The sequence below is a fragment of the Aquarana catesbeiana genome, linkage group LG11, assembly GCF_042186555.1.
Source record: "Aquarana catesbeiana isolate 2022-GZ linkage group LG11, ASM4218655v1, whole genome shotgun sequence".
NCBI classification, from domain to species: Eukaryota; Metazoa; Chordata; class Amphibia; order Anura; family Ranidae; genus Aquarana; species Aquarana catesbeiana.
The window spans coordinates 274,608,640-274,636,124 of NC_133334.1; the positions used below are offsets into that span (position 1 = coordinate 274,608,640).

The 27,485-nt window shown below is 45.7% G+C and overlaps 1 protein-coding gene across 5 annotated transcripts in view; it reads left to right on the forward strand.

The window, feature by feature from the left end:
* The window catches only part of NFAT5 (nuclear factor of activated T cells 5), a 197,934-nt gene that overhangs the window by 128,714 nt on the left and 41,735 nt on the right, over positions 1–27,485 (forward strand). For all 5 annotated transcript variants that reach the window (XM_073605850.1, XM_073605848.1, XM_073605849.1 and 2 more), the window contains 6 exons: positions 5,978–6,164; positions 13,235–13,425; positions 17,379–17,551; positions 19,332–19,466; positions 21,934–21,986; positions 26,194–26,326. In XM_073605850.1, coding sequence (XP_073461951.1) covers positions 5,978–6,164; positions 13,235–13,425; positions 17,379–17,551; positions 19,332–19,466; positions 21,934–21,986; positions 26,194–26,326 — 872 coding nt within the window. The remainder of the gene's footprint in view (positions 1–5,977; positions 6,165–13,234; positions 13,426–17,378; positions 17,552–19,331; positions 19,467–21,933; positions 21,987–26,193; positions 26,327–27,485) is intronic.

Here is a 27,485-nt window from a genome sequence, read left to right on the forward strand (position 1 = left end):
TGAATTGTTTAGAATACGGATGGAGACTCTTGGCACCCTCTCAGGGCTTCTTAATGAACTTGCTGAGGAGACCGCCAGGAAGTCAGGAACTCCTCAAGAAATAATAAGCCAATAAGGGATTCAACCAGCTTAATTCCACCTTAACTATCTCGTCTTTAATAGGCCTTATAGACTTTATTTTGCAGTATGTTATGCACAGTGGAGGCATCTGTTTTGTAAGCATCTGTTTGTTCAAAAATATCACAACTTTAGAGCCAGATCTAGCCCACATACTGGACTTTTCAAAGGTTAAAACATAGGCCTATAGTCTCATTGTTACTTTATATATAACAGATATTACAATTTTTATATTTTGCCTGGAACATGCATTATGAAGTTACTACTTTGTAAGTGCAATTTTAATTTTTTCGATCGATTTTAAAAGGGTTTTTTATCTGCGCTATCCACTGCACTCGGTTTTGCTCTACTTTTGGGTGCCTTTTGGATATATGTGGAGCAATAAAGAGCAGTCTACTTTGGTAATAGTGAAGTTTTCTACATTTGAAGCTTATAAGTAGCAGTGAGACCATATGCCCTTTCTTTTTTTTTTATATAAAGAAAGAAAACAAGATCATCAGAAAAATCTGCCTTGGAAGTCCTTGGAATTGTGCCACTGTATGTGGTTTTATAGTATACACCTTACATCACATAGTCTTAAAAATTTGTAGCATTCAAGAGGTAGACTGTCTTTACTTTCTATAGTACAGGTTAAAGCGGATCTCCATCCAACCTTCCGTCCAACTCTGCCATGTTCTTTCTGAGGTCATCGAAAGGCACGCCAGCTCTTCCAGGTTTAGCAGACAGGGCCTTCCGATTATGTGGCGGTAGGCCTGCCCTCTCCTTGAAAAGCTATGCCTCCTGGGATGTGTGATGTGCATATCCCAGGAGGCACAGTGGGCTGTGTGCATGTTGTTCACCTAGGAGCATGCGTGTGGGGGGTAGGCTTGGACATTAAGGCTGGGTTCACACTTGCTGCGGCCTCGGGTCACAGCAGGGGTCCAGTGCATTCCCGTTCACTGTTTGAGGTGCGAATCGGCTCCGCATTTTTGTCTGAATTCTCACACCTGAAACGGAGCCAAAGACGTACAGGACCCTTTACAAATGTGGACCACGGCCGCCCCCCCAGAGCTGGTCACGCTCTTTTGTCATGTGATTTGGATGCGGGGAAACCTGCATCCTGTTTGCATGTGTTTTTGTTTTTTTTTTTTTTTTTTTTTTTATTTTTTTAAGGCTGGGTTCACAATCGCAACGCTATACATGTACAAGATGGGAGGTAGGGTTGGAGTGGAGGGAACATGTTAAGTGGGTGAAGATCCGCTTTAAGTCAATACACTCATCAGATCTGCTGGATTACCACCTTGGCTAATGACTCCAAATGTCTCCAAACCAAAAAAAAAAAGTACTCCACTTGAGCTTTCCTGTATCACACAAGTCAAAGGGTTACTGGGAGTTTGTGTCTCAAAATAAGGATCTCAAATAGAACCTCCTAGATGACCCAAACAGAGTAGTAGAGAACACCGGAAACTGAGAATGTATCCTTTTTGTGCGAATGGAAGAAATACATGTTCTTTGTATGATCCTGCGGGGGGTCCGTGTACCTACCTTACACTGTGACAATAAACCTGTTGATTCTTAGAACCATTCACCCATGATGTCATGAACCATGGTTGCTTTTTCAGTAGACTTTTACTGACCTTTTTAGTCAGTAAAGTCAGAAGTTTTTAGTCAGAAGTAGGAAATGCAAAAGTACAGAAAAATGGTAGGCAAATGTAGCTCTGACCAGTATATCGGATAGAATAGAAGTACATCATGAAAATCTTATGGGCTATGGAGACCAAATATATTCAGACAAGCTTTGAAGATAGGATAACTCCCAGGCATATCACCAGAATGGACTACTTGTTACCCCATATCCTCCATATAGAAGCATGGAGAGAACGTTGAGTGAGGGAAGGTGGTGAGGTAGTCCCAGGAAGCGCAGTCAGCATAAAGAATTGGTAGCTCAGTGGTGGTTACCAATTTCTAGCAGTACTAATGCTCATAGGAATGTGGCTAATTTAATTTCTAAAGAGGCGTTGATATTAGTAACTATTTAGCTGTGCTAATAGTCTTGGCTATGCTGCATATCCGTTCATTATGAATTTACTAAATTACCAAAGTCATGGCAAAGAATATTTTCAATCGACTATGTAATCATGATGTCCCTGTGATATGGCGTTATGGTTGGCATTTTTGAAGCTCTACCAATACCAGAGTAAATGTTGGTTACCATGGAGCCATTCTTTAGGCTGATTATCTAAAATGCAGAGAATTCTTCAGTTGTAAAGCATGGCTATCAGTAAGCTACAAGATCTTTTGCTGGCTGAACAGAGATGTTTGTGAAGCATACTAGGTTAAGGGCAGACTTTTAGGATGATGATCTTCATGTATGATGATGCAATTTCACTTACGAACGTCACCCATGGTTGTGACTAAGGCTTTGTTGATCAAAGCGGAGGGAATTTGCATTTACCCTTTGCTGAAACATCCATACAAACATGGCAGAACGTTTTGGGGTCTTAAGTACCCCTGAAGCAGTCCTTTGCATTTGGTGTTCCTGCTCTTCATGTACCCACAGTCAGGATGGTTCTTTGACTGAGAGGCTACACCTTCTTTGAGATGATCAAAGCCACAATTTCAGAAAAGTGAATCTGCCACGACCATTATCAAAAAAACGATCTGATGCCACTACATTCTGAGTTCCAGGATCACTCGTAGTGGGTGTTGAGTCTTTTACAGAGCAGGATATTGAGATAAAAACAAGGGAATGCATGTGAGGGACCTAAAAGGAAAGGAAGAAGATTTTGTGTACAATTTCTTGGTCTAGGGTAAAGTTTCTCAACCAGGGTTCCGTAAACACCTAGGGTTCCTCCAGAGTTTGCTAGGGTCTTTTGAGCAATGAGCGAATTCTGCCTCTCAGATAAGTTCTCACTGACCATGCTGATCTTTTTAGCTATCTGTAAGGGGGGGGGGGGGATTCTTCCCAATGGTCACAAATGTAAGCAGCATTCTTCCCACCGACCATCACAATGTATTGTTAAGGGTTCCTTGAGACCAGAAAGTTATCTCACAGGTTCCTCTGTGATGAAAAGGTTGAGAAAGGCTAAATTGTGCGAAGACATGCACTGCTAAAGCATTGTTGCTGGAACCATGTGAATAAATGGTACATTTGACAATTTTTAATGGTACGATAGAGATGTCCCTGTTTAAGCAGGGCTTTCCCAGTTGCAGAATAACGCTGAAATATAAAAATCTGTCTAACTGCTGAGACCGTGTCACTTCTGTGCATAGCCTCCATCTGATTTACTTCTGATAATAACCTCTTGCGGACAGCAATGTACTGCTGGTCGGTGGGCCGCACAGACAAAACAAAGTCGCTGCCTGTTTCCGGGTTTAGGGTGTGTGCATACCCCCCTTTCCAGCCAGCACCTGCTGTGATTGTACACAACAGGAGGCTTTCAGCAATTCCTGGCCAAAGGTTCGCCGCCGGGACTTTCTGATCCGCTGTGTCCAATCACAGCCCAGAGCTCTGTGTTGACAGTCAACACAGAGCTCTATACAGAGGGAACGATCTCTGTTTCTTATCTAAGAGATCTATTAGTAAAAGCTACACAATAGACATAGGCACATATTTAACCCCTTGATTACCCTAGATGTTAACCCCTTCCCAGTCAGAGGTATTCTCACTGATCACTGTATTAACGTCACTAGTGAGGTCAGTGGCAGATAGTTGTCCCCCCCAGTGTCAGTTAGTGTTAGATTGCCTGCTGCACTATCGCAGTCCCATTATAAGTTGATGATTACTGCCATCAGTAGTAGTAGTATACAAAATTCCAGTATCTATAGCAGGGGTCTCCAAACTATGGCCCTCCAGTTGTTCAGAAACTACAATTCCCATCATGCCTATTCATGTTTGTGAATGTCAGAGTTTAACAATGCATCATGGGACGTGTAGTTCTGCAACAGCTGGAGGGTCGTAGTTTGGCGATCCCTGATCTATACCATAATTTGTAGGCGCTATAACTTTAACAAAAAAAAAAAATCAGTATACACCTATTGGGATTTTTCTATCAAAGAAGTAGCAGAATACATTTTGGCCAAAATTTAGAAGCAAAAATAAGCAGCTATCACATCAACATGCAAAAAATAAAAAGTGCAGCTCTAAATATCCAAATGTGAAAGACGTAAATGCAACGTGAAAAAAGAAGAAAATCGATGTGCAGTGTCCAGTCGGTAAAGTCCAAATATAGTATTTCAAGCTGTAATGCCAGGTAAGTATCTTTGAAAATGAAGCCCCTCCAAGGAGAATGAAGCCAAATCCACATAAGCCCGTGTTGGGAAGTTGAATGGGAACACTACTTCCATGCACCATCACCATCCACTCCAAGCTACGCCTACAAGATGGGTTTGACTTCCAAGTTATAAGAAGGCAAAATGCGCCTGTGTCTCAGAAAAGCATGTCGCTCTGTGACAGAATGGGATCCATGCGCTCCGATGCCACTCATTCCAAGATCCTACTCGTGGCCATAATGGTAAAAAGAAAACCAGAAGACCACATAGCGTAACCCTATAAAAAACAATTTATTAATGAGCATAGATAATACTCACAAAGAATATCTTCATATGCACAGATGTAACAGAATAGCAGGCCAGGACAGGCGCAAAATACTTCCAGGAATCAGGTGCGTGATGACGTCAGACTCGTAGGCTCCAGCTTACATGTTTCGTCACGTTTAAGGGCTTCATTTTCACTGATGCTTATCTGGCATTTTAGCTTGAAATACTATATTTGGACTTCACTGATTGTGGACAGTGATCTTTTTCTTTTTTTGCTTTTACATTTGGATATTTAGTTCTGATATTAGTGCTTTTTTTTTTTTTTTTTTTTTTTTTGCACTTACAACTTATATCTATTTTTGTGATTTCAGTCAAGCTTTAGATTAGGGCAGGGGTGAGCAACTGAGGCCCTCCAGCTGTTGTGGAATTATACATGTCCCATGAGGCATTGCAAGACTGACATATTCAAGCATGATAGGACTTGTAGTTCTGCAACAGCAGGAGGGCCTCAGTTGCCCACCCCTAGGTTAAGGAGAATAGCTCCTGATATCCCATAATCATTCCTTGAGTTCTTGCTGCGGTTTTGATCTCTACTAATAATAAGATTTTAGCGTATTACAATGTGATAAGACCATCCTTGAGTGGGACAGGCTTTGTCGCTACACTCACAGAACGGTACACTAGTAGTACACAAGTAACATAGCACTTATAAAGTACTTTCCTCAGTTTTGCTATACAGTAGTACCTTGGATTACGAGCAAAATTCGTTCCAGAAGCATGCTTGTAATCCAAAGCACTCGTATATCAAAGCGAGTTTCCCCATAGGAATCAATGGAAACCCAGATAATGCATTCCAGTGCCACTGTTGGTGTATGCAGTACCGCATGTGGCCAGAGGTGCAGGGGCACCGGAGACACTCTGGAACGGAGTGTCTCCATGGGTCTCCGAGCGTCACTGGCGCCCCCGCACCTCTGGCCAAATGCAGTACTGCACACCCCAGAGGCTTGAGTCCTGCTTGTCTTGCGAGACGACGCTCGCAAATCGAGTAAGGTTTTTTTTTTTTTTAAAAAAAGGCTCAAATTGCGAAACGCTCGTAAACTGCATTACTCGCAATCCGAGGTATTGCTGTATAGGGGAAAAAGAGGATACATCCTCGAAATTCATATGGGGCTAGTAACCTTACAATGGCCCTTCCATAAAACAGATGCCCCCGTTGTGTGTAGTTAGTCCACAGAACCTGTTTGTAGATTTAGTAAAGAGACTAGTTGCCTCTACATTCACGCTTTTAGCTTCTAGTGGTCTTCCCAAGCATGGAGCTCATTGCACTCTTCATTTCATTCAGAGCGTCTGACACTCAGAAAGGAGGGAAGAAGAACCCCGTGTTGTGTGAACAGTTTCCCAGTAAGAGCGAGGGGAAAGAACTGAAGATCGTGGTGCAACCAGAGACTCAGCATCGTGCCAGATACCTGACGGAAGGAAGCCGCGGTTCTGTCAAAGACCGCACACAACAGGGATTTCCTACGGTTAAGGTAAGTGTATGGAGAACGGTTTCGGAGGAGAGCATGTTGGAACAGTGGGGATTCTCTACAGTCAGAGGTGGTTGCAGCTATGATTGTGGCAGTGGATACAATATTTTAGAAGACCAGGATATGAATGAACACTGAGGAGGAGTCACAAAGAACTCTTATGCCCCGTACACACGATCAGACTTTCCGACAACAAATGTTGGATGTGAGCTTGTTGTCGGAAAGTCCGAACGTGTGTACACAAGTTAGAAGCACAAAAGTCCACGCATGCTTGGAATCAAGCAAAAGAGCCGCATTGGCAATTGAACTTCATTTTTCTCGGCTCGTTGTACGTCACCGTGTTCTTGACGTTCGGAATTTCCGACAACATTTGTGTGACCGTGTGTATGCAGGACATGTTTTAGCCAACATCCGTCGGAAAAAAATCCACGGTTTTGTTGTCGGAAAGTCCAATCGTGTGTACGGGCCATTACTCTTTGTGTTTCTTTACTGTTACAGTAGTTGTGTGACAGGAACACACAAAGGTTAACTTTTTTTTAACTGTTAAAACTAAAGTTTAGCCTAAATTAAAAAACAAAAAAATCAGCACAAGGGACATACAGCGGGTAAAATAAGTATTGAACACCTCACCATTTTTCTAGGTAAATGTTTTTAAAGCTGCTATTGACATGAAATTTTGTCGGTAACAACCCATGCAATCTATACATGCAAAGAAACCAAATTCAATAAGTTCAGAAATGAAGTTCTGTGTAATAAAATGGAATGACACAGGGAAAAAGTATTGAGCGCATGAAAAAAAGGGAGGGGCAAAAAGGCATGGAAAGCCAAGACACCAGCTGCAATCTATCGGTAATTGGAAAGCAATCCTGCCCCTCGTCAGTGCAAATAAATATCAGCTGGTTCAGTCTCAACTGATGGTCTATAAAAAGGTGTCTCATTACCAAGATGTCACAATATCACATGATGGGTAAAAGCAAAGAGCTCTCTCATGACCTTCACAACCTTATTGTTGCAAAACATACTGATGGCATTGGATACAGAAGGATTTCTTATCCTCTGGATCTTCCAGTGAGCACTGTTGGGGCCCTAATCCGGAAGTAGAAAGAACATCATTTCACCATAAACCGGCTACGACCAGGTGCTTCTCGCAAGATTTCTGACAGAGGAGTGAAAAGACTTATCAGAAGAGTTGTCCAAGAGCCAAGAAGCACTTGTGGAGAGCTTCAGAAAGACCTGGAATTAGTAGGTACAATTGTTTCAAAGAAAACAAGTAATACACTCACCCGCCATGGCTTGTATACACGCTCACCATGCAAGACTCCATTGCTGAAGATAAAGCATGTTGAAACTCGTTTTAACGTTTGCTGCACAACATTTAGACAAGCCTGTGCAATACAGGGAGAATATAGTCTGGTCAGATGAGACCAACATTGAACTCTTTGGATGCCATAATGCACACCATGTTTGCAGGTCAAATGGCACATCACCCCAAAAAACACCCCCCATACCAACAGTGAGGTTTGGAGGTGGGAACATCATGGTGGGGGCGGGGCTGTTTTTCAGCATATGGTACTGGCAAACTTCATATCATTGAAGGACGGATGAATGGAAGAATGTACCAAGACACTCTTGATAAAAATCTGCTGCCATCTACCAGGATGATGAAGATGAAACGAGGGGGACATTTCAGCAAGACCATGATCCCAAAACACAAAGCCAAGGAAACCCTCAATTGGTCTCAAAGAAAGAGAAAATTAAAGCTGCTAGAATGGCTCAGCCAATCACCTGACTTTTAATCCAATAGAAAATCTATGGAAAGAACTAAGGATCAAAGTTCATAGAAGAGGCCCACGGAACCTTCAAGATTTGAAGACTGTCTGGAAGAATAGGCAAAAATCACACCTGAGCAACGCATGAGACTCGTTTCTCCATACAGGAGGCGTCTTGAAGCCGTCATTACCAACAAAGGATTTCGTACCAAGTATTAAATAAATTTTAGTTAGCGTGTTCAATACTTTTTCCTGTGTCCTTCCATTTTATTACATATAACTTTTATTTCTGACTGTATTTGTTTTGGTGTCTTTGTATGTATGCATTGCATGGGTTGTTACTGACATGTGGTGAAAAGTTCATGTCATTAGCACCTTTTAGAAATATATTTACCTAAAAAAAAATGGTGATGTGTTCAATACTTATTTTACCCGCTGTAATTTACAGTTAGTATGATGTGTCCCTTGTGCTGATGTGTCATGTTTTAGTAGATTTTTCCATCTCTCCTAGACCACCATGGTAATCTGGGGTGGCGGAGGGGTTAATACAACTAAGGGGCTGTCAGGAGCTCTTGTCAAGAAAGTCAAACTGTGTCTGCCCTTTCCTGCCAGATCCACCATTCATAGAAGCCGTACTACAGCTTCTATGAATGACAGGTTCTCAGAATGGAGGAGCCTAAATTAAAAACAAAAAAATCAGCACAAGGGACATAACTTACCGTTAGTAGGATTTGTCCCTAGTGGAAAAATCTCCTAAAACATGAAGAATCAGCACTAGGGACAAATCATACTAACTGTAAGCTATGTCCCTTGTGCTGATTTTTTATTTTTTTTTATTTTTAGACCTGTGTCATTCATGCAAGCTGTAGTGTGTCTTCTATGAATGGTGGATCTGGCAGGAATGGGCAGACACAGTTTGACTTTCATGACTAGAGCTCCTGACAGCCCCTTAGCGGTGTGGAGAGATGGAAAATTCTCCTAAAACATGAAGAATCAGCAGAAGAAACAAATCATACTAACTGTAAGTTATCTCCCTTGTGCTGATTTTTTTTTTTAATTTAAGCTCCTCCATTCAGAGAACCTGTGTCATTCAAAGAAACTGTAGTACGGCTTCTATGAATGGCCGATCTGGCAGGAAAGGGCGGACAATTTACAGTTAGTATGATGTGTCCCTTGTGCTGATGCGTCATGTTTTTAGTAGATTTTTCTATCTCCTAGACCACCATGGTAATCTGGGGTGGCGGAGGGGTTAATACAGCTAAAGGGCTGTCAGGAGCTCTTGTCAAGAAAGTCAAACTGTGTCTGCCCTTTCCTGTCAGATCCACCATTCATAGAAGCCATACTACAGCTTCTATGAATGACAGGTTCTCAGAATGGAGGAGCCTAAATTAAAAACAAAAAAATCAGCACAAGGGACATAACTTGCCGTTAGTAGGATTTGTCCCTAGTGGAAAATTCTCCTAAAACATGAAGAATCAGCACTAGGGACAAATCATACTAACTGTAAGCTATGTCCCTTGTGCTGATTTTTTTTTTTTTTTTAATTTTTAGACCTGTGTCATTCATGGAAGCTGTAGTGTGTCTTCTATGAATGGTGGATCTGGCAGGAATGGGCAGACACAGTTTGACTTTCTTGACTAGAGCTCCTGACAGCCCCTTAGCGGTGTGGAGAGATGGAAAATTCTCCTAAAACATGAAGAATCAGCAGAAGAAACAAATCATACTAACTGTAAGTTATCTCCCTTGTGCTGATTTTTTTTTTTAATTTAAGCTCCTCCATTCAGAGAACCTGTGTCATTCAAAGAAGCTGTAGTACGGCTTCTATGAATGGCCGATCTGGCAGGAAAGGGCGGACATAGTTGAATTCTCTTGATGATGGCTCCTGACGGCCCCTTAGCTGTATTAACCCTTCGCCACACTAGATTATGGGTATGATCTAGGAGAGATGGAAAATTCTCCGAAAACACTGAATCGGCACCTCTCCTAGACCATCCCCGTAATCTTTTGTGGCAAAGGGTTACTACAGCTAAGGGGCCGTCAGGAGCTTTTATCCAGTGAATTCAACTATGTCCGCCCTTTCCTGCCAGATTGGCCATTCATAGAAGCCGTACTACAGTTTCTATGAATGACACAGGTTCTCTGAATGGAGGAGCCTAAATTTAAACAAAAAAATCAGCTCAAGGGACATATCTTGGTATGATTTGTTCCTTGTGTTGATTCTTCATGTTTTAGGAGAATTTTCCATCTCTCCTCAGCCACCATCGTAATCTGGTACAATACAGCTAAGGGGATGTCAGGAGCTCCCATCAAGAATTCAACTATGCCCGCCCTTTCCTGCCAGATTCACCATTCATGGAAACTGTACTACAGGTTCTCTGAATGGAGGACAGGCAGGTGATTGATGCCTCCATTCATAGAAGCTGTGTCATTCATAGAAGCTGTAGTACTTTGTGGGGGGTTGATGAGAAAGATCAAGGTAAACATGAAGAATCAGCACTAGGGACACATCATACTAACTGAAAATTATGTCCCTTGTGCTGATTTTTCTGTTTTTAATTTAGGATAAACTTTGGCTTTAAGCCAACTAAACCTTTTAAAGGCAGAAGCATAGAAGTACAGTAATATTCTTTACAATTAGATTAGATGATGGGATCCATTAGTTAAAGGGAAAGTTTTTTTTTTTTTTTTTTTAAACGTAATTTCTTTATGTTCCCGCTGAACCGGCCGAATTTCAATCCATGTATTGGCCAGCTTAGAGCGGCACTAAACCCAAAACCAAATATGCCATATATTGCAGCTTACCAATTATTAGATGTGGTGGCTGCATTCGTCTTCCATTTATTTATTTTTTTCATTATCATGGCAAATAGCATTTATATTAAAGCATAACTAAAGGCAAAACTTTTTTAAGTTTTGGATAGAGTGGAGAGGGATTAGAACCCCTGTCAGTTTTTATTGCTGTCTGTGCCCCTATTATGTAGTCTAACCCTTTCTATTTGTCTACTTTACTGTTATTATTAAAAGTTTAAAGAAAAAGAAAATCACAACTTTTGGCTTGTCCCCAGAAAAATTGATGGAGAGGAAATCTTTCAATGGGGACCTGGGGGGGTCCCAAGGAATTCCCCTAAAGGGGTTGTAAAGTTGGAAGGTTTTTTATTTTAATTACATTCTATGCATTAAGTTAAAAAGCCTTCTGTGTGCAGCTCCCCCCCTTCACTCTTACCTGAGCCCCATCTGTATCCAGAGATGTCCACAAGTGTCTTGGCCATCCGTGACTCTCCCTCCTGATTAGTGGCTATGGGACAGGAAGTATAGAGAAATCCCTGCAGTGGGACACAGATTGTAAAAATAAACCTTGCAGGGCTTATAACCCTCCCCTACTACATCCAAAATGGAAAAAAAAAGTTTTGACTTATTTAACCCCTTCCCGACCAGCCCCTGGACGAAACTATATTACCTTGCGTCGCTTCGCCGTTTGACCACTAGGGGGCAAACCCGCGGCTCGCTGCCGGAGCTGATTCGTGTGCCCAGCGGGCGCGATGACCACCGGGCACCCGCGATCGCTCATGACAGAGCGAGAACGGGGATCTGTGTGTGTAAACATTTTTTGGGGGAAAAAACACACTTTTTTTGAATAAAAAAATAAGAAAACAGTAAAATTGGCCCAATTTTTTTTTTTTTTTTTATATTGTGAAAGGTGATGTTACGCTGAGTAAAGTGATACCCAACATGTCACGCTTCAAAATTGCGCCCGCTCGTGGAATGGAGATAAACATTGACACTTAAAAATCTCCATAGGCGACGTTGAACATTTTCTACAGGTTACCAGTTTTGAGTTAAGCAGGCCATACATGGTCAAATTTCGAACGAATTTTCTTTTCAAAATCAAAGGGTTTTTTTTTTTGTGATCCGATGACTCCACCATTGATTTTCGAAATTCGGCCGACTAAGCCTTCAATTTCACCTCATGTTGCTACAGAAAAGAATTTTCGTGGGTGGGAATCTTCTTTTCTCTCCGTAAATTTTCTTTTCTTATTACATTTCTCGCACGATTTTCCCATCATTGATTAGAAAATTGTTAGTTTTTCTAAAAATTTCCAACATGTCTGATTCCTTAAATTTGATTGCCGCACGAAAATCGGCCATTGCTGCAGCCCCACTAATGGTGCAAAATTCGTACGAAAATTCTTAGATACGATTTTCGAAAGAAAATTCTTTCGAACTTCGAACCGTGTATGGCCGGCATTACAGAGGAGGTCTTTTACTAGAATTATTGCTCTCGCTCTAACGATCGTGGCGATACCTCACATGTATGGTTTGAACACAGTTTACATATGCGGGCTCGACTTGCGTTCGCTTCTACGCGCGAGCATGGCGGGATGGGGCGCTTTAATTTTTTTTTTTCTTATTTATGTTACTTTTTATTTTTACACTGTCCCTTAAAAAAATAAAAAAAATAAAAACTTGGATCACTTTTATTCCTATTACAAGGAATGTAAACATCCCTTATAATAGAAAAAAAAGCATGACAGGACCTCTTTTTAATGTGAGATCTGGGGTCAAAAAGACCTCAGATCTCACATATACACTTAAATGCAATAATTAAAAAAAAAAAAAAAAAAAAAAAAATTTTCCCATTGGGCGGAAGTGACGCTTGACATCACCGTCATCATGCCTCAGAGGGGGTAGGATCGGATCGTCTCCGCCGCGATACGGACAGCTCCAGTAAGCAGCGGAGACGACCAGAGCGTGGCGGGAGGGGGGTGGGCACCTCTCCCGCTGCCGATAAAAGTGATCTTGCGGCGAATCCATCGCAGAGACCACTTATCTAAAAGTGGATCGCCCGCCGTTTTTAAAAATTCAAGGGTTATGGCGGTTGTCTGCTGCCATAACAATGGTATTCAAACGTCAAAGTACCGACGTATGACGACAGAGGGCGGCCCCGGAAGTGGTTAACAACGGACGCGTGTATTTGCCGGCTCAACAATAAAGACCACCCACTGAGAGGCTGCATATATATATATATATATATATGTATGTATGTGTGTGTGTATGTATGTATATATATATGTGTGTGTGTATGTATATATATAAATTTTTATTTATAATTTGCCCAGTAATACACTTTAAAATAAGGTTTACGAAGGGGGAGAACTGGCTGAAGCTGTTGATGTTGTGGGGGGGGGGTGCCTGTACGTCTCGTTAGTATGTTGCCTTGTCTGCTTCTTGTAATGTGTGCGCCCTCTGCTCCTAACGCTCATTAGCAAAGGGACATTTATGTCAGCCTCTATTACTCTGTTCCAGCTGGAAGGTCATAATGAGCCCGTGGTGCTTCAAGTCTTCGTAGGCAATGATTCTGGTCGAATGAAGCCGCATGGATTCTACCAGGCCTGCAGAGTTACCGGGAGGAACACGACTCCTTGCAAGGAAGTGGACATAGAGGGCACCACAGTCATAGAGGTCATGCTGGACCCCAGCAACATGATGACTCTAGCGTAAGTAACTGACCTACCAGCATCACCCGCCCCAGGGAGAAAAGGAGGCTGTGCCCTCATGTGACACCTTTTTTATGTCACGTGTGCCATGTGTGCAGGCAGCATGGATTGGCTCTTATCGCACACTTCTATCTGAAATGCAGAAATACCAGATTCTATCACCAATGAACTGTGGAAAGAATGCAGACCTTCCTGAAACACTTGGAATGAAAAAAACCTTAATCTCACCCCCGAGACTTCTACTGCCATCTCCTGTGGTCATGTATTTCATGGTATCTGCAAAATCGGTGGTTTCATCTACGTCAGCTATTCAGTATTAACTCTTTCTGGAGAGAATACAGAGTTTATCAAGGAGTGGGAGTATACTTTAACAAGGACCCTGTATTAAATGTAAAGTTTATTAAGGGAGATCGGATGTGGACTGTAGACACTTAGAGAAGTGCTTGATCTTACCTGGATTTGCTCTTTTATAATGCTCAGGAGCTCTTAATCCTCAGGAGCATTATTTCACTTAATAACATGCTTGTCTGGACCCCAGACCGGCAACCTCTAGCCCCTCGCTACTAGTCCATAAATATGATGGGTGGCTTTAGTGACAAGTACTGAGTCTGGGTCAAAGCTCTCACTACATAGTTGGTAGGTCTAAAGGGGGTTCTGTACAGTCACATGGTAATGCAGGGGTGTTCAACTCAGTTTTATTGCGAGCCGCATCAGCATTATGGTTTCCCTCAAAGGGACAGTTGTATCTGTAAGACTATATAAATTTATCCAGGGCTTTTAATCTTTTCAGAGAATAGGTGCAGGAACTCAACCATGCCCCCCTGACGAACTACGTTGAACAGTGGTGGGGGGCCAAATTAACAGTGGGAGAATCTTAAAGGAACAATAAATAGCAGGAGTATGTGCAGAGTTTGCTGTGTGCAGGGTTTGGGGGCGAGCTGTGTGCAGGGTTTGGGGGCGAGCTGTGTGCAGGGTTTGGGGGCGAGCTGTGTGCAGGGTTTGGGGGCCGGGCTGTGTGCAGGGTTTGGGGGCCGGGCTGTGTGCAGGGTTTGGGAGTCGGGCTGTGTGCAGGGTTTGGGGGCCGGGCTGTGTGCAGGGTTTGGGGGCCGGGCTGTGTGCAGGGTTTGGGGGCGAGCTGTGTGCAGGGTTTGGGGGCGAGCTGTGTGCAGGGTTTGGGGGCCGGGCTGTGTGCAGGGTTTGGGGGCCGGGCTGTGTGCAGGGTTTGGGGGCCGGGCTGTGTGCAGGGTTTGGGAGTCGGGCTGTGTGCAGGGTTTGGGGCCGGGCTGTGTGCAGGGTTTGGGGGCCGGGCTGTGTGCAGGGTTTGGGGGCCGGGCTGTGTGCAGGGTTTGGGGGCCGGGCTGTGTGCAGGGTTTGGGGGCCGGGCTGTGTGCAGGGTTTGGGGGCCGGGCTGTGTGCAGGGTTTGGGGGCCGGGCTGTGTGCAGGGTTTGGGGGCCGGTCTGTGTGCAGGGTTTGGGGGCCGGGCTGTGTGCCGGGTTTGGGGGCCGGGCTGTGTGCCGGGTTTGGGGGCCGGGCTGTGTGCCGGGGCCGGGCTATGTACAATGTGCAGGGTTCAGCTCTCTTTTGCAGGCTGTCCACATCTCACTTCCAAGCTTCCTTGCATCACCACTACCCGACCTAGCTCTAGTACCTCTCGGCAGTGTAGGCTTCTCCTGTCTCTTTCACTTCCAGGGAGATCATTGGTCGGAATCTGTGCACCCGGACACAGATGGGGTGCAGCTTACCATGAGATGCTGCACCTGCTATCCTTGTACACAAGGAAGGCTTTTGTGTTTACAAGGGTCAGTAGTGAGCGGGGAGTAGAGGGTGAGAGCCTGAGTTGGTGGAACGGCTGAAAAAAAAACCATGGATGCTGAGGCCACATGAAATGGCCTGGCGGGCCGGGTTTGGCCCTTGGTTTTTGTGTTTGAAACATCTGTGGTAATGTGTATGATTAGATTTAGCTATGTCAGTCAGTGGAGGAAAATTTTGATATGAGTAAATGAGTTTAAGGAAGACCTATATAAACTACAGGTCAGTTAGAGAGTCCTAAAGTGGGCACCACAGGCTTCACACTCAGAAAGTGGAGGAGGCACAATCCATTGTTGTTTTTTAAATCCATAAAGTAGGTGGTGAGATCTGTCCACCTTTGAGGTCACTGCTCCTGTCCAGACCCAACTCCTCTGTCTGCTTCCCCTGACTTTTGGATACTGTGCCCCAAATAAGGTCCTGTTCAAATCTCGCCATTTGGAATTGCAGGCAGAATCTAGGCAGTTCTGCTCGCGATCCCAAATCACCAGATGTGAACAGGGGCCGTCAAGTGTAATGACAAAACCCTTTTGCTTAGTGTTGGATACAGAACAGGAATAGTTAAACGCCATTTTAAGTTTCTTTCTGCTTTCTATCATTTTGAGAAGATTTTCCTTTTACTTTCTGCTTCGAGACCCAACAGGAATCAAGATTTCGCCAAAGTACGGGAAATGTTGCCCTCTTATGCCTCTTTCAAATACAACTCAACATTTTAGATGGACTCTTTCAGTATTGTGTAGGAGGCATCAACAGGACAAAAAGACAGGGTAAATCCCAATGGGAATGCAGACCGTAGGGGAAAAAAAGCCTTCCGGGGGTTCAAACCCTTCCCTATTTAAGCCAAAACCTAGAAAAAATAAAATAAAAAGGGCTTCAGATACACTTTAAGTCTAGGTCACACCTATGCATTTTTTAGTGTGTCTTGCAGAAAAGCACTACAATCCATTGAACATCACTTCCTACGGGACACGTTCACATCTATGTGCTTTGTTTTTGGAAAAGGGTCAGGGACTTCTTTTCCACTGCACATTGCGATTTGTGTGTAATATACTTCAGTGGATCCACACCAGAAACGTGTTGCGCTTTTGATGCATTTTTACATGCATTTTGCGTTTTTTTTTTTTTTTTCCTCTGTGTGAATAGCCAATTGTTAAGGAGCCGGTGGCCACCGCTTCCTTAACAACCAATAAGTCATCAGCTGTCAGTGGGGTTCCCCGCTGATAGCTGAATGTAAAAAAAAAAAAAATTGCCAGCAAAGAAAAACTAAGAAAAAAAATGGCGTGGGTCCCCCCCCCCCCTCCCCCAATCCATGCCAGGCCCTTCGGACAGGCAGGGATGGGGAGGGGCAAATGAGCGCACCCCCCTTTCCCACTCCTGAACCATACCAGGCCACATGCCCTCAACGTGGGGGCGCTATGGCAAAGCCCCCCCCCCCCCATGCATTTTGTCCCGATGTTGATCAACATAATTTTGGCATAGGGTTCCTCTTAAAATGCATACCAGACCCGAAGGGCCTGGTTTGTGTTGGGGGGAGGGACCCCACACCGTTTTTTTTTTTTTTTTTTTTCTTTGCCTGCAATTCTTTTTTAACAACCGGCTGTTGAGTTTTTTAAGGAGGGAAAAAAAAACGCTTGAAAACCGCATACAAAAATGCTGGTTCAAAAACGCATTGCAAAACAGGCTGGAAAACCACATCAACCACAGCCGCATAGATGTGAACCTAACCTAAATAAGGAGAGTAAACTTGCTGACCGGTGGAAGAGATTAGGTGCAATGACTGGCGTGTCATCACACTTGCTTCACACACATTGTCATGCACCTGGTGACCGTCAGTCTCCCTCTCTTCTCTTACTGCCTTCAGATTTTTCTTCATAGTTTTGCATCAAGTGCAGAATAACTTCGTACCACAATGTGTATGTGGAGTTAGCGAATCGACTGACGTTTTACCATATATATATATATATATATATATATATATATATATATATATATATATATATATATATATATATATGTTTTGTAAAGCAAGTTCACGTATGTGCCTCAAAATTTCTTTACAGACATCAAAGTGTCAGTCATATTCTAATTTATACACAAAGCGGTTCCATTAAACCCATGCTTTCATTCGACTCTACTTGTACCATAGTGTGGACTGCGTTGGGATTCTGAAGCTGCGTAACGCAGATGTTGAAGCTCGGATCGGGATCGCTGGTTCCAAGAAGAAAAGCACACGGGCCAGACTTGTCTTCAGAGTCAACATCCCTCGGAAAGATGGCTCAATTCTGACACTGCAAACCCCTTCATCGCCGATTCTCTGTAGTGAGTAGAGTGCTCGATTTTTTTATTTTTTATTTTCACATGTACTAATGCTTAATGCATAGAAATGTCTTTATGGTGAAGTAGTGTATGGGTAACCTCCTTTATAGCAGAGAAAAAAAAACAATGGGATGCATAACCATGGGTCCAATAATCCCGACTTTATCGGGTACACACGCAGGGGAAGGCGCCATCTAAGTGCAGCATTGAAACATTTGTTGTATGATAAAAACAAATTGGCAACAAATGAAGTACGTTTGTCAAGGCATGTAGAGCAAAATTAATAAGGACATCCAAGGAACCCTGTAGCGGGGGCATTCAGTCCAAGGATTGTGCAGCATGGCTAAAGCTCAGAGCACTTGTCAAGCCTTGACAAAGAGGCAGGAACGCCGTGAAATGTGTAGCCATGCCCCCAAGACATTCCCCGGTGTCTGACATCATCCATTGGGTTCCTCTGGAGTCTGCCTCCTGAGTAAGGATGAGCTCCGGCGTGTTCGCATGCTGCACGTGCCGATCCCGCCAGGAAGTCGGCACGGCGCAGCGCTAATCACAGGCAGTGAGACATTTCCCGATGTGTGGCTGCAGAGCTCGGGAAATGTCTCACTGCCTGTGATTAGCGCTGCACCGTGCCGACTTCCTGGCGGGATCGGCACGTGCAGCATGCGAACACGCCGGAGCTCATCCTTACTCCTGAACAAGAAGTGGCCGACAGCAATGCTGCACAAATACACATATATCACGAAGATAGGTGAGGTTAATGTGAATGCACTTCTTCTGAGCCGAGGAGGTTCTAAAAACAGACTTGCTTGATTTTGCATCCCTACCTCTGGCTCCCTAATGTCTAAAATTGTTAATATTACAATGTAAGCCTACTGTAAAGTGGTTCTAAAGCAGGGGTTTCAAACTGGCTGCCCTCCAGCTGTTGCAAAACTACAAGTCCCATAAGGCATTGCAAGGCTAACAGTTACAAGCATGACTCGCAGAGGCATGATGGAACTTGTAGTTTCGCAACAGCTGGAGGTCCGCCAGTTTGAGACCCCTGTTCTAAAGGCTCAATGTTTTTTACCTTTATGCATGAAGGTAAAAAATCTTCTGTGTGCAGCAGCCCCCCCTGAGCCTCTCCTAATGCTTACCTGAGCCCCAGCTCGATCCAGCCATGTGCATGAGAGGCTTGGCTCTCCTCAGACCCCACTCATCATTGGCAGAGGTATTTGCTCCCTTCCACTGTCAATCCCAGCCAGTGAGCCAATGAGAGGGGGCAAGGCTGAGCCACGGCTCTGTGTGTGAATGGACATGCAAAGCCGCAGCTCAGGAGCGAGCCTGCTTGGGTGCCTCCAGAGTAAGTTGCTTGCTCTGGGGGCACTTGGCAGGAGGGCGGGCCAAGAGCGCCAGTGGGGGACCCGAGAAGAGGAGGATATCTAACATGTTTGTTTTTTTTTTGTTTTGTTTTTAGGTAAATGTATAGTACTTCATTTTCTTATAGTCAAGACTAAAAAAAAAAAAATCTTATTTTTTGTATACTCCTTTTTATAGTAAACATATAGAGCTTTAAAACTTTTTACATGTTTCCCAGGATCTCCTTACTGCCTGTCCAAAAAAAAAAAAAAGCAGTTGTTTACAGACCTCAATAACTGAAGCGTAAATGTTAGTAAATGAGTCAGGGCTGTAAATTGTCCCCCTTACAAAAACATTTTACAGACAGAAAATCGATTATAAGTGGCGGTGTGGATCTTAAGTGGACCTCCATTGTTTGCCCTGCTAACATTTACTCTCTGTGGTGTAGCTCAGCCTGCTGGAGTGCCGGAGATTCTGAAGAAGAGCCTCCACAACTGCACGGTGAAAGGAGAGGAAGAGATGTTCCTGATTGGAAAGAACTTCCTGAAAGGAGCTAAGGTCGTGTTCCAGGAAAACCTTGCCGGTTCGTATCTTTTGCCATTTACTAACATAACTTGTCAGGCCACATTTGGTTATTGTGATCTGTGATTTAATTTTACTCTTTAAAGTGTGCTGTTCACCAAACCCGACCCACATCATCGCTCACACAAACCCGCCACCTCACCCTTTTAAAACTGAACACAATAATTACACAGGATCTCTGGCTGGTTAAGGTGGTAATTAGAAATACTTAGAGCCTTATCTGCATTAAATTGGCCCAAGAAACTGCAATTAATGTTCCCTTTTAAAGGGATGAGGTGGAAACCCGCAGAACTCCTCCACCTCCCAAAGACCAGCTGGGTGCTTAAACGCTTGCCAACCGCCGGATAGCAGATTCATTGCTACAGGGCGGCCGCGCTGTGAAGAAATACAGGATTCTGCACTTTTGGGTTTTAAGCGCGAGGCCGGTGGCTTGCTCCCGCTGTGATTTCACACAGCGGGGGTTGATCAGTGGGTCCCGTGGACCCGATTTTCGCTGACACCCGCTGATGGTTAGTTACACTGACAGAGTGCCAGTCTGCCTATGTAAACAAGATCAAGTGGTTAAAGGATAAGTTTAGCTTTTAAAAAAAAAAAAATAAATAAATGCACGTTTTTTTGCAATTAACCCATCAGAACAGCGAAAAGAAATTAGAAATAAGACTTAATCGGAAGTCCTCCAAGTGAAAGTCCATATAAGTTTATCACACCAATGTAAAATCTTGCAGTCAGTGATCCACCACCACTGTGCTAAACGTGCCCTTCTCCCTTAGGAATAAAACTCACCAGGCACCATTGCCCCCTCCCCCTGTTTTTCATGAGTAGGCAAGACCACTTAATATGTTAGTTGTGACTCCACTTGCAAGACTTCTCAGGTCCCTCTTCTGTCATCCTGTCCCCTCCCTCCTGTTGAGTGCCCCCACAGCAAGCAACTTGCTATGGGGGCACCCGATCCGAGTCTTGTGACTTCTATCAGTTCCTGATTAAGCTTGTGGGAGGAGTTTTCATACTGCACTAACCGTCCTATCAGGATGCAAGACCCCTGACCCTCTGTTTGGACAGTGCTGATCACATGTGCTCTCCCAAGAAAAAAAAACAACCTCTCTAGCAATACACACCAAACTGAGCATGTGCAGCTAGACTCCAAAGGCTCTGTACTATTTGGACAAGTTCTGTAGTCAGTGGAAGAAGAGGTGGATCTGTGCATACAGGATCAAACAGCCTTTTTTACACAGTACAGAGGATTAACCCCTTAGGTTCCACAGTGAGTATAACTAGCATGCTTTAATGTATATATAAACTGATTTTACTGTTGTGGGTTTAGTATCACTTAAGAATAAAAAATCTTCTGACTTTACAACTCCTCTTAAAGGATAAGTTCACCTTTTCTAACATTCTTCCATGTTACACCCATATTCAGGGTGTAACATATTAGTGCTACAGCTGACCCCCCCCCCCCCCCCCCTCCACTTCTTACTGTGACAGAAGACCGGGGATCTACTCCCCATGTCTGCTGCCACAATTAAAAAAAAAAAAAAAAAAAAGAGAGGTAGGTGAGGTTTCTGCCCACCTGGCCGCGTCACTCATTCACAGCGTTCTGTGAATAGGAAACGACAACTACCGACAGAATTTGTGGCTGTCGGGTTGTTATTCTCAATGAAACACCACAGCGCTGTGGAAGTTCATTGAAAGCTCCTGTCAGTGTGTAACTGAATGCTTATAGGAGGTAGGAGCACGCAGCTTACATACACAGCCTGCAGGAGCCCTGTACAGCACCCATGACCTGCTGATCATGAGTGCAATGTTTTCCAGGCTCCCAATAAAAAAAAAAAAAAAAAAAAAAAAATCACTTTTTTTTCACCTGCAAAAAGATGTGCGTTTATTTTTTTGGAAAAGGTGACCTTCTCCTTTAATGATGGGGATACTGGCTGTCAGATGGGAGGGTGCTTTATTGAACACAGCCAATACCCATTGCTATTAACCCTTAAAAAAAAACACTTGGAAATGCTCATCTAAGCCAGTCCAAAGTCGCAGAGTATAGTTACTTTCAAATGGGCTGTAGCAGGTTGTGCGAAAAAACCGACCCACTTCCCCCATCCACACATTTGAGGTGGATGGGGGGAATCCTCCCCGTCGTGTCTTTGTATTTAGACAGCAGGGAGACTTTCCTGCCTTCAGAATAAACCGATCAGCGCTGCAGACTATATTGAGCTGATGAAATGGATAAAATCTGGCAGGGTGTTTTGTACAGAAAACGACTTGTAGATCGACTTCTGTTTGAAATTTGTCCAGTCCATGCTGAACTGGCCAAATTTTGTTCCATGTATGGGCCAACTTAAGTGAGCTCATATGAGTTGTGTAGGAAAAAGTGAGTAGGATTGAAGGTTCTACATTATATTATCGTGGCAGGGGAAGGTACGAAGCCAAATGCAGCTTATAATCTAATGTCCCTTTTGTCTGTTTCTGTTCAGATGACAATTCATGGAAAGCTGAAGCTGAAATCGACATGGAGCTGTTTCACCAGGTAAATTTAAATGTAGGCCGTTCTGTGCTAAAATGGAGAATAAAATTATCTTCTGCAACTTTTAACATGAGTGATGTCCCATAAAGCTGTGTATTCATTCAGCATTATTTTGTGTATTTTTAACCACTTCAATATCAGACGCTTTCACCCCCATCCTGCCCAGGCCGATTTTCAGCTTTCAGCAGTGGCGACTGGTGTGTTTTTTTTTTGGGGGGGGGGGGGGGGCAGTAAACGATCCCCCCGAGCAGCCAGTGGCAACCATGCTCCCACCTCCCGCTCGCTGTCTGCCTGTCGGTACGGCACTTGCCCCATCTAATGGCGTGTAGCGGCTCCTGTGTACTCTCCTTCCATCACCTAGGCGGTACTGGTCTCGGACCCGCTTCCTTATTGGCCGGGAGGAGGATCAGTGTTAAAATGGCGAATATTCATTCGCTGTAATAACACACCTGGGTGGGCTCCATTCACATTCTCTGCTCCCCGAGCCCACCCTATTTTGAAGTTTATCGTTATTTTTCATACAAATAGAGATTTCTTTTGGTGGTATTTAATCACCACTGTTTTTTTTTTTTTTGTTAAATAAACTAAAAAAAATTGAAATTTTTGATTAAAAATAAAAAAAAAACCAAGTTTTTCTTCGTTTCTGTTATAAAGTTCTCAAACTATGCTATATAGTGTATTTCTGAAAATCGATCAATCCTGATGTACTGATGGATGATCTCACTGTCCTGAAAATGCCAGGACAGTACAGACACCCCCCAAATTACCCCTTTTTGTAAAGTAGACAAGTTATTTGGTAAGAGGCATGGTGAGTTTTTTTGAAGTTTGTCTTTTTTATTTTTGAGACAATTTTTTTGAAAATGAAATTTAAAGAAATCAAATTTCCCCCAGATATAAATTCCATCTGGAACGGGAAAGCTCCCGGCCAGCTATCATTTGTCTATAGGCTAGGCGGAAGCAGTTAAATATGGCTGGTGTAATGTTCAAAAATATATAGTAACTTCTCTAAAGCACATCTTTTAGTAATATGAACGTCATGGACGGACCCAACTGTAGAGCAAGCACCTAGCAGGAATACTTGCATGGTCCCTTTTTGTTATTGATGTTGCCCCAAAGTGGGCCAGTCTTCAGCACATTTAGAGTGGCACCATACTGTATAGCGCCCCATAATACAGGGCACTGCCTGCTCCTGGTATGTACAGACTTTGCTAAAAGCTACATCTACCTCCTCTTCAGTGCCTTTATGGTAACTGCAGGTTTTTATAAACTATTTAAAAAATTTTATCTGTTCTTCCCACTGCTCAATGCAATAGAACAGTGTTTCCCAAACTTTTTTTTGTCTTGTGGCGCACCAAAAAGATCTAAACATTTTCATGTAGATTTTAAGAAGTCTCTCTCTGGGATGAGAGCGGAGAGAGGGGGGTCCCTGGGATGAGAGCGGAGAGAGGGGGGTCCCTGGGACGAGAGCGGAGAGAGGGGGGTCCCTGGGACGAGAGCGGAGAGAGGGGGGTCCCTGGGACGAGAGCGGAGAGAGGGGGGTCCCTGGGACGAGAGCGGAGAGAGGGGGGTCCCTGGGACGAGAGCGGAGAGAGGGGGGTCCCTGGGACGAGAGCGGAGAGAGGGGGGTCCCTGGGACGAGAGCGGAGAGAGGGGGGTCCCTGGGACGAGAGCGGAGAGAGGGGGGTCCCTGGGACGAGAGCGGAGAGAGGGGGGTCCCTGGGACGAGAGCGGAGAGAGGGGGGTCCCTGGGACGAGAGCGGAGAGAGGGGGGTCCCTGGGACGAGAGCGGAGAGAGGGGGGTCCCTGGGACGAGAGCGGAGAGAGGGGGGTCCCTGGGACGAGAGCGGAGAGAGGGGGGTCCCTGGGACGAGAGCGGAGAGAGGGGGGTCCCTGGGACGAGAGCGGAGAGAGGGGGGTCCCTGGGACGAGAGCGGAGAGAGGGGGGTCCCTGGGACGAGAGCGGAGAGAGGGGGGGTCCCTGGGACGACAGCGGAGAGAGGGGGGGTCCCTGGGACGACAGCGGAGAGAGGGGGGGTCCCTGGGACGACAGCGGAGAGAGGGGCTTGAGATGGGAGCGGGGAGGGGGGGGTCCCAGGGATGAGAGCAGAGAGAGGGGGGCCCTGGGATGAGAGCAGAGAGAGGGGGGTCCCAGGGATGAGAGCAGAGAGAGGGGGTCCCAGGGATGAGAGCAGAGAGAGGGGGGCCCTGGGATGAGAGCAGAGAGAGGGGGGCCCTGGGATGAGAGCAGAGAGAGGGGGGCCCTGGGACGAGAGCGGAGAGAGGGGGGTCCCTGGGACGAGAGCGGAGAGAGGGGGGTCCCTGGGACGAGAGCGGAGAGAGGGGGGTCCCTGGGACGAGAGCGGAGAGAGGGGGGTCCCTGGGACGAGAGCGGAGAGAGGGGGGTCCCTGGGACGAGAGCGGAGAGAGGGGGGTCCCTGGGACGAGAGCGGAGAGAGGGGGGTCCCTGGGACGAGAGCGGAGAGAGGGGGGTCCCTGGGACGAGAGCGGAGAGAGGGGGGTCCCTGGGACGAGAGCGGAGAGAGGGGGGTCCCTGGGACGAGAGCGGAGAGAGGGGGGTCCCTGGGACGAGAGCGGAGAGAGGGGGGTCCCTGGGACGAGAGCGGAGAGAGGGGGGTCCCTGGGACGAGAGCGGAGAGAGGGGGGGTCCCTGGGACGAGAGCGGAGAGAGGGGGGGTCCCTGGGACGACAGCGGAGAGAGGGGCTTGAGATGGGAGCGGGGAGGGGGGGGGTCCCAGGGATGAGAGCAGAGAGAGGGGGGCCCTGGGATGAGAGCAGAGAGAGGGGGGTCCCAGGGATGAGAGCAGAGAGAGGGGGGTCCCAGGGATGAGAGCAGAGAGAGGGGGGCCCTGGGATGAGAGCAGAGAGAGGGGGGCCCTGGGATGAGAGCAGAGAGAGGGGGGCCCTGGGACGAGAGCAGAGAGGAGGGGGGCCCTGGGACGAGAGCAGAGAGGAGGGGGGTCCCTGGGACGAGAGCGGAGAGAGGGGGGTCCCTGGGACGAGAGCGGAGAGAGGGGGGTCCCTGGGACGAGAGCGGAGAGAGGGGGGTCCCTGGGACGAGAGCGGAGAGAGGGGGGTCCCTGGGACGAGAGCGGAGAGAGGGGGGTCCCTGGGACGACAGCGGAGAGAGGGGCTTGAGATGGGAGCGGGGAGGGGGGGGTCCCAGGGATGAGAGCAGAGAGAGGGGGGGGCCCTGGGATGAGAGCAGAGAGGAGGGGGTCCCTGGGATGAGAGGAGGGGGTCCCTGGGATGAGAGGAGGGGGTCCCTGGGATGAGAGGAGGGGGTCCCTGGGATGAGAGCAGGGAGGGGGGGGGGGGCTTGTCTGTGTACATCGGAGCCCAGAAGCTTTGTGTGGTGTGCAGAGCAGGCAAGTATAGAGGTGTGTTTATTTTATTTATTTATTTATTTTTTTTATGTTTACCTTTCCAGTCGCTTTATACTGGCCATAGATTATGCGATTGAATGGAATGAAAATCACTGAATTCCCCCTCAACACAGTCAGTGGTGGAGGAATCACTCCCACAGTGCTGTTGTGTTCTGCCAGCGGAAAGCTTTCCCTGCCAGCAAAACACAATGATTACTGCTAGCAGCTAAGGCACCCCAAAGTGATAGAACATAAAAAAATCTGACAGGCTGGTTGTATGCAAGTCGATCGCTGGATCAACTTGCGTACAACTAGAGTGCCCATAGATGGATTGAATTTCAGGTAGTCCCAGCTGAACTGGCTGACTTTCGATCTGTCTATGGCAGAAGGTTCTCAACTCCAGTCCTCAGGACCCACTAACAGGCCAGGTTTTATGTATTACCTTGGGGAGATGCAGACTAGAATACGGCAATCACTGAGCAGCAAATGATATCACCTGTGATGTATTTCGGTTATCTTGCAAACCTGTCCTGTTAGTGGGCCCTGAGGACAGGAGTGGAGAACCACTGATCTATGGCCTGGTTTATGGTAGGTAAGTGACACAGGAAGCTACTATTCTGAATATTTAAAATAGCGGTGTCCTATAAATAGCTATACACAATATCTGGGGAATAGAACAGTTCATATTTATATACTTCAGCTGTCTATGGTGCTCTTTGGCTGGAGCCTCAAGTTTGCAAATTTTATTAATTCATCCTGTATAATTTATAATTTGTGTGGTGAGTTCTGTTTAGTCGTTTTAATCTTTGGTGTTTTTGCATGTCTAGAATCACCTTATTGTGAAGGTTCCTCCTTACCATGACCAGAACATCACTTCCCCGGTCTCCGTTGTGATGTTTGTTGTGACCAACGCAGGGCGCTCTCACGAAGTTCAACCTTTTACATACACTCCAGACTCAGGTAAGTACCTGCCAACATCTTCACCTTTAGTGCGCTGCAAATCTCTGCTGTGTAACGTTTGGCAAAACTCTTCCCTATTTATTTATATCCAGTAATTGTAGAATAATCAGTATGTAGATCCACTCACATCAGTCCGTTCCCCAATTCAGTCCCTGGATGTCATAAAGGCTGGCACAGGCAGCTATTGTACAGAGATAATCCTCTTATTAGCACTTTTTGAGGACTAAAAGAGAAGTATGGGATTTTGCTTTTTTTTCAAGATTTATACTTACCCTAGGTGGCTGCAGCATCGAACCGATGCTGCATCTGTCCTCCGACGCCTCTAAGACTGAGAACCGAGCGATCAAACACAGCCAATCGCTCGTTTCTCAGAGCTCCGCGAGCAAGAGAGCTGGTGGCTGTCCTTCACCGGCTCTCTGCTTTGCCCCTCCTCGCTTACTTGAGTGCTGGGATGTGGAGGGGGCAGGAGCGGCTGGCTCAGGCTCTCAGTGGCTTGCTGAGAGGTGGAGTCTGGTGCCAGTCCAGGCATATGTAGGCGAATCCTGACCATATGATCGCAATCTTGCCCAAGCCAGGACTGGCTCTGTGACATCAGCCAACGGCGGGCTTCAGTCTGCTGAAAACGGGTCACAGGAATGTAGAACAAAACTGCACTCTTGTGATCCACAGGAGAGATGCAGCCAAACAAGCTTTGGTTGTATGTCTCCTTTAAAGTGAGTCTAAAGTCTCTCTCTTTTATTTTGTTAAAAATAACAAAAATGTTATACTTGTCTGCTCTGTGTAATGGTTTTGTACAGAGCAGCCCCAATCCTCCTCTTCCCAGGTCCCTCTTCGGTGCTCGTGGCCTCTCCCTCTTGTTGCGTGCCCCCACAGCAAGCAGCTTGCTATGGGGGCACCTGAGCTGAGCCACAGCTCCGTGTCCAATCAGACATGGAGCTGCGGCCCAGCCCCCCTCCCTTTCTCTCATTGGCTGACTGAATTTGACAGCACCGGAAGCCGATGGCACAGCGCTGTTGTGTCAGCCAATAAGGAGGGGAGTCCCGGACGGCCGAGACACTCCTGCAACATCGCTGGATCTAGATGGGGCTCAGGTGAGTATTAGGGGGGCTGAGAAGAGCTGCTGCACACTGAAGGCTTTTTGTCTTTAATGAATGGAATG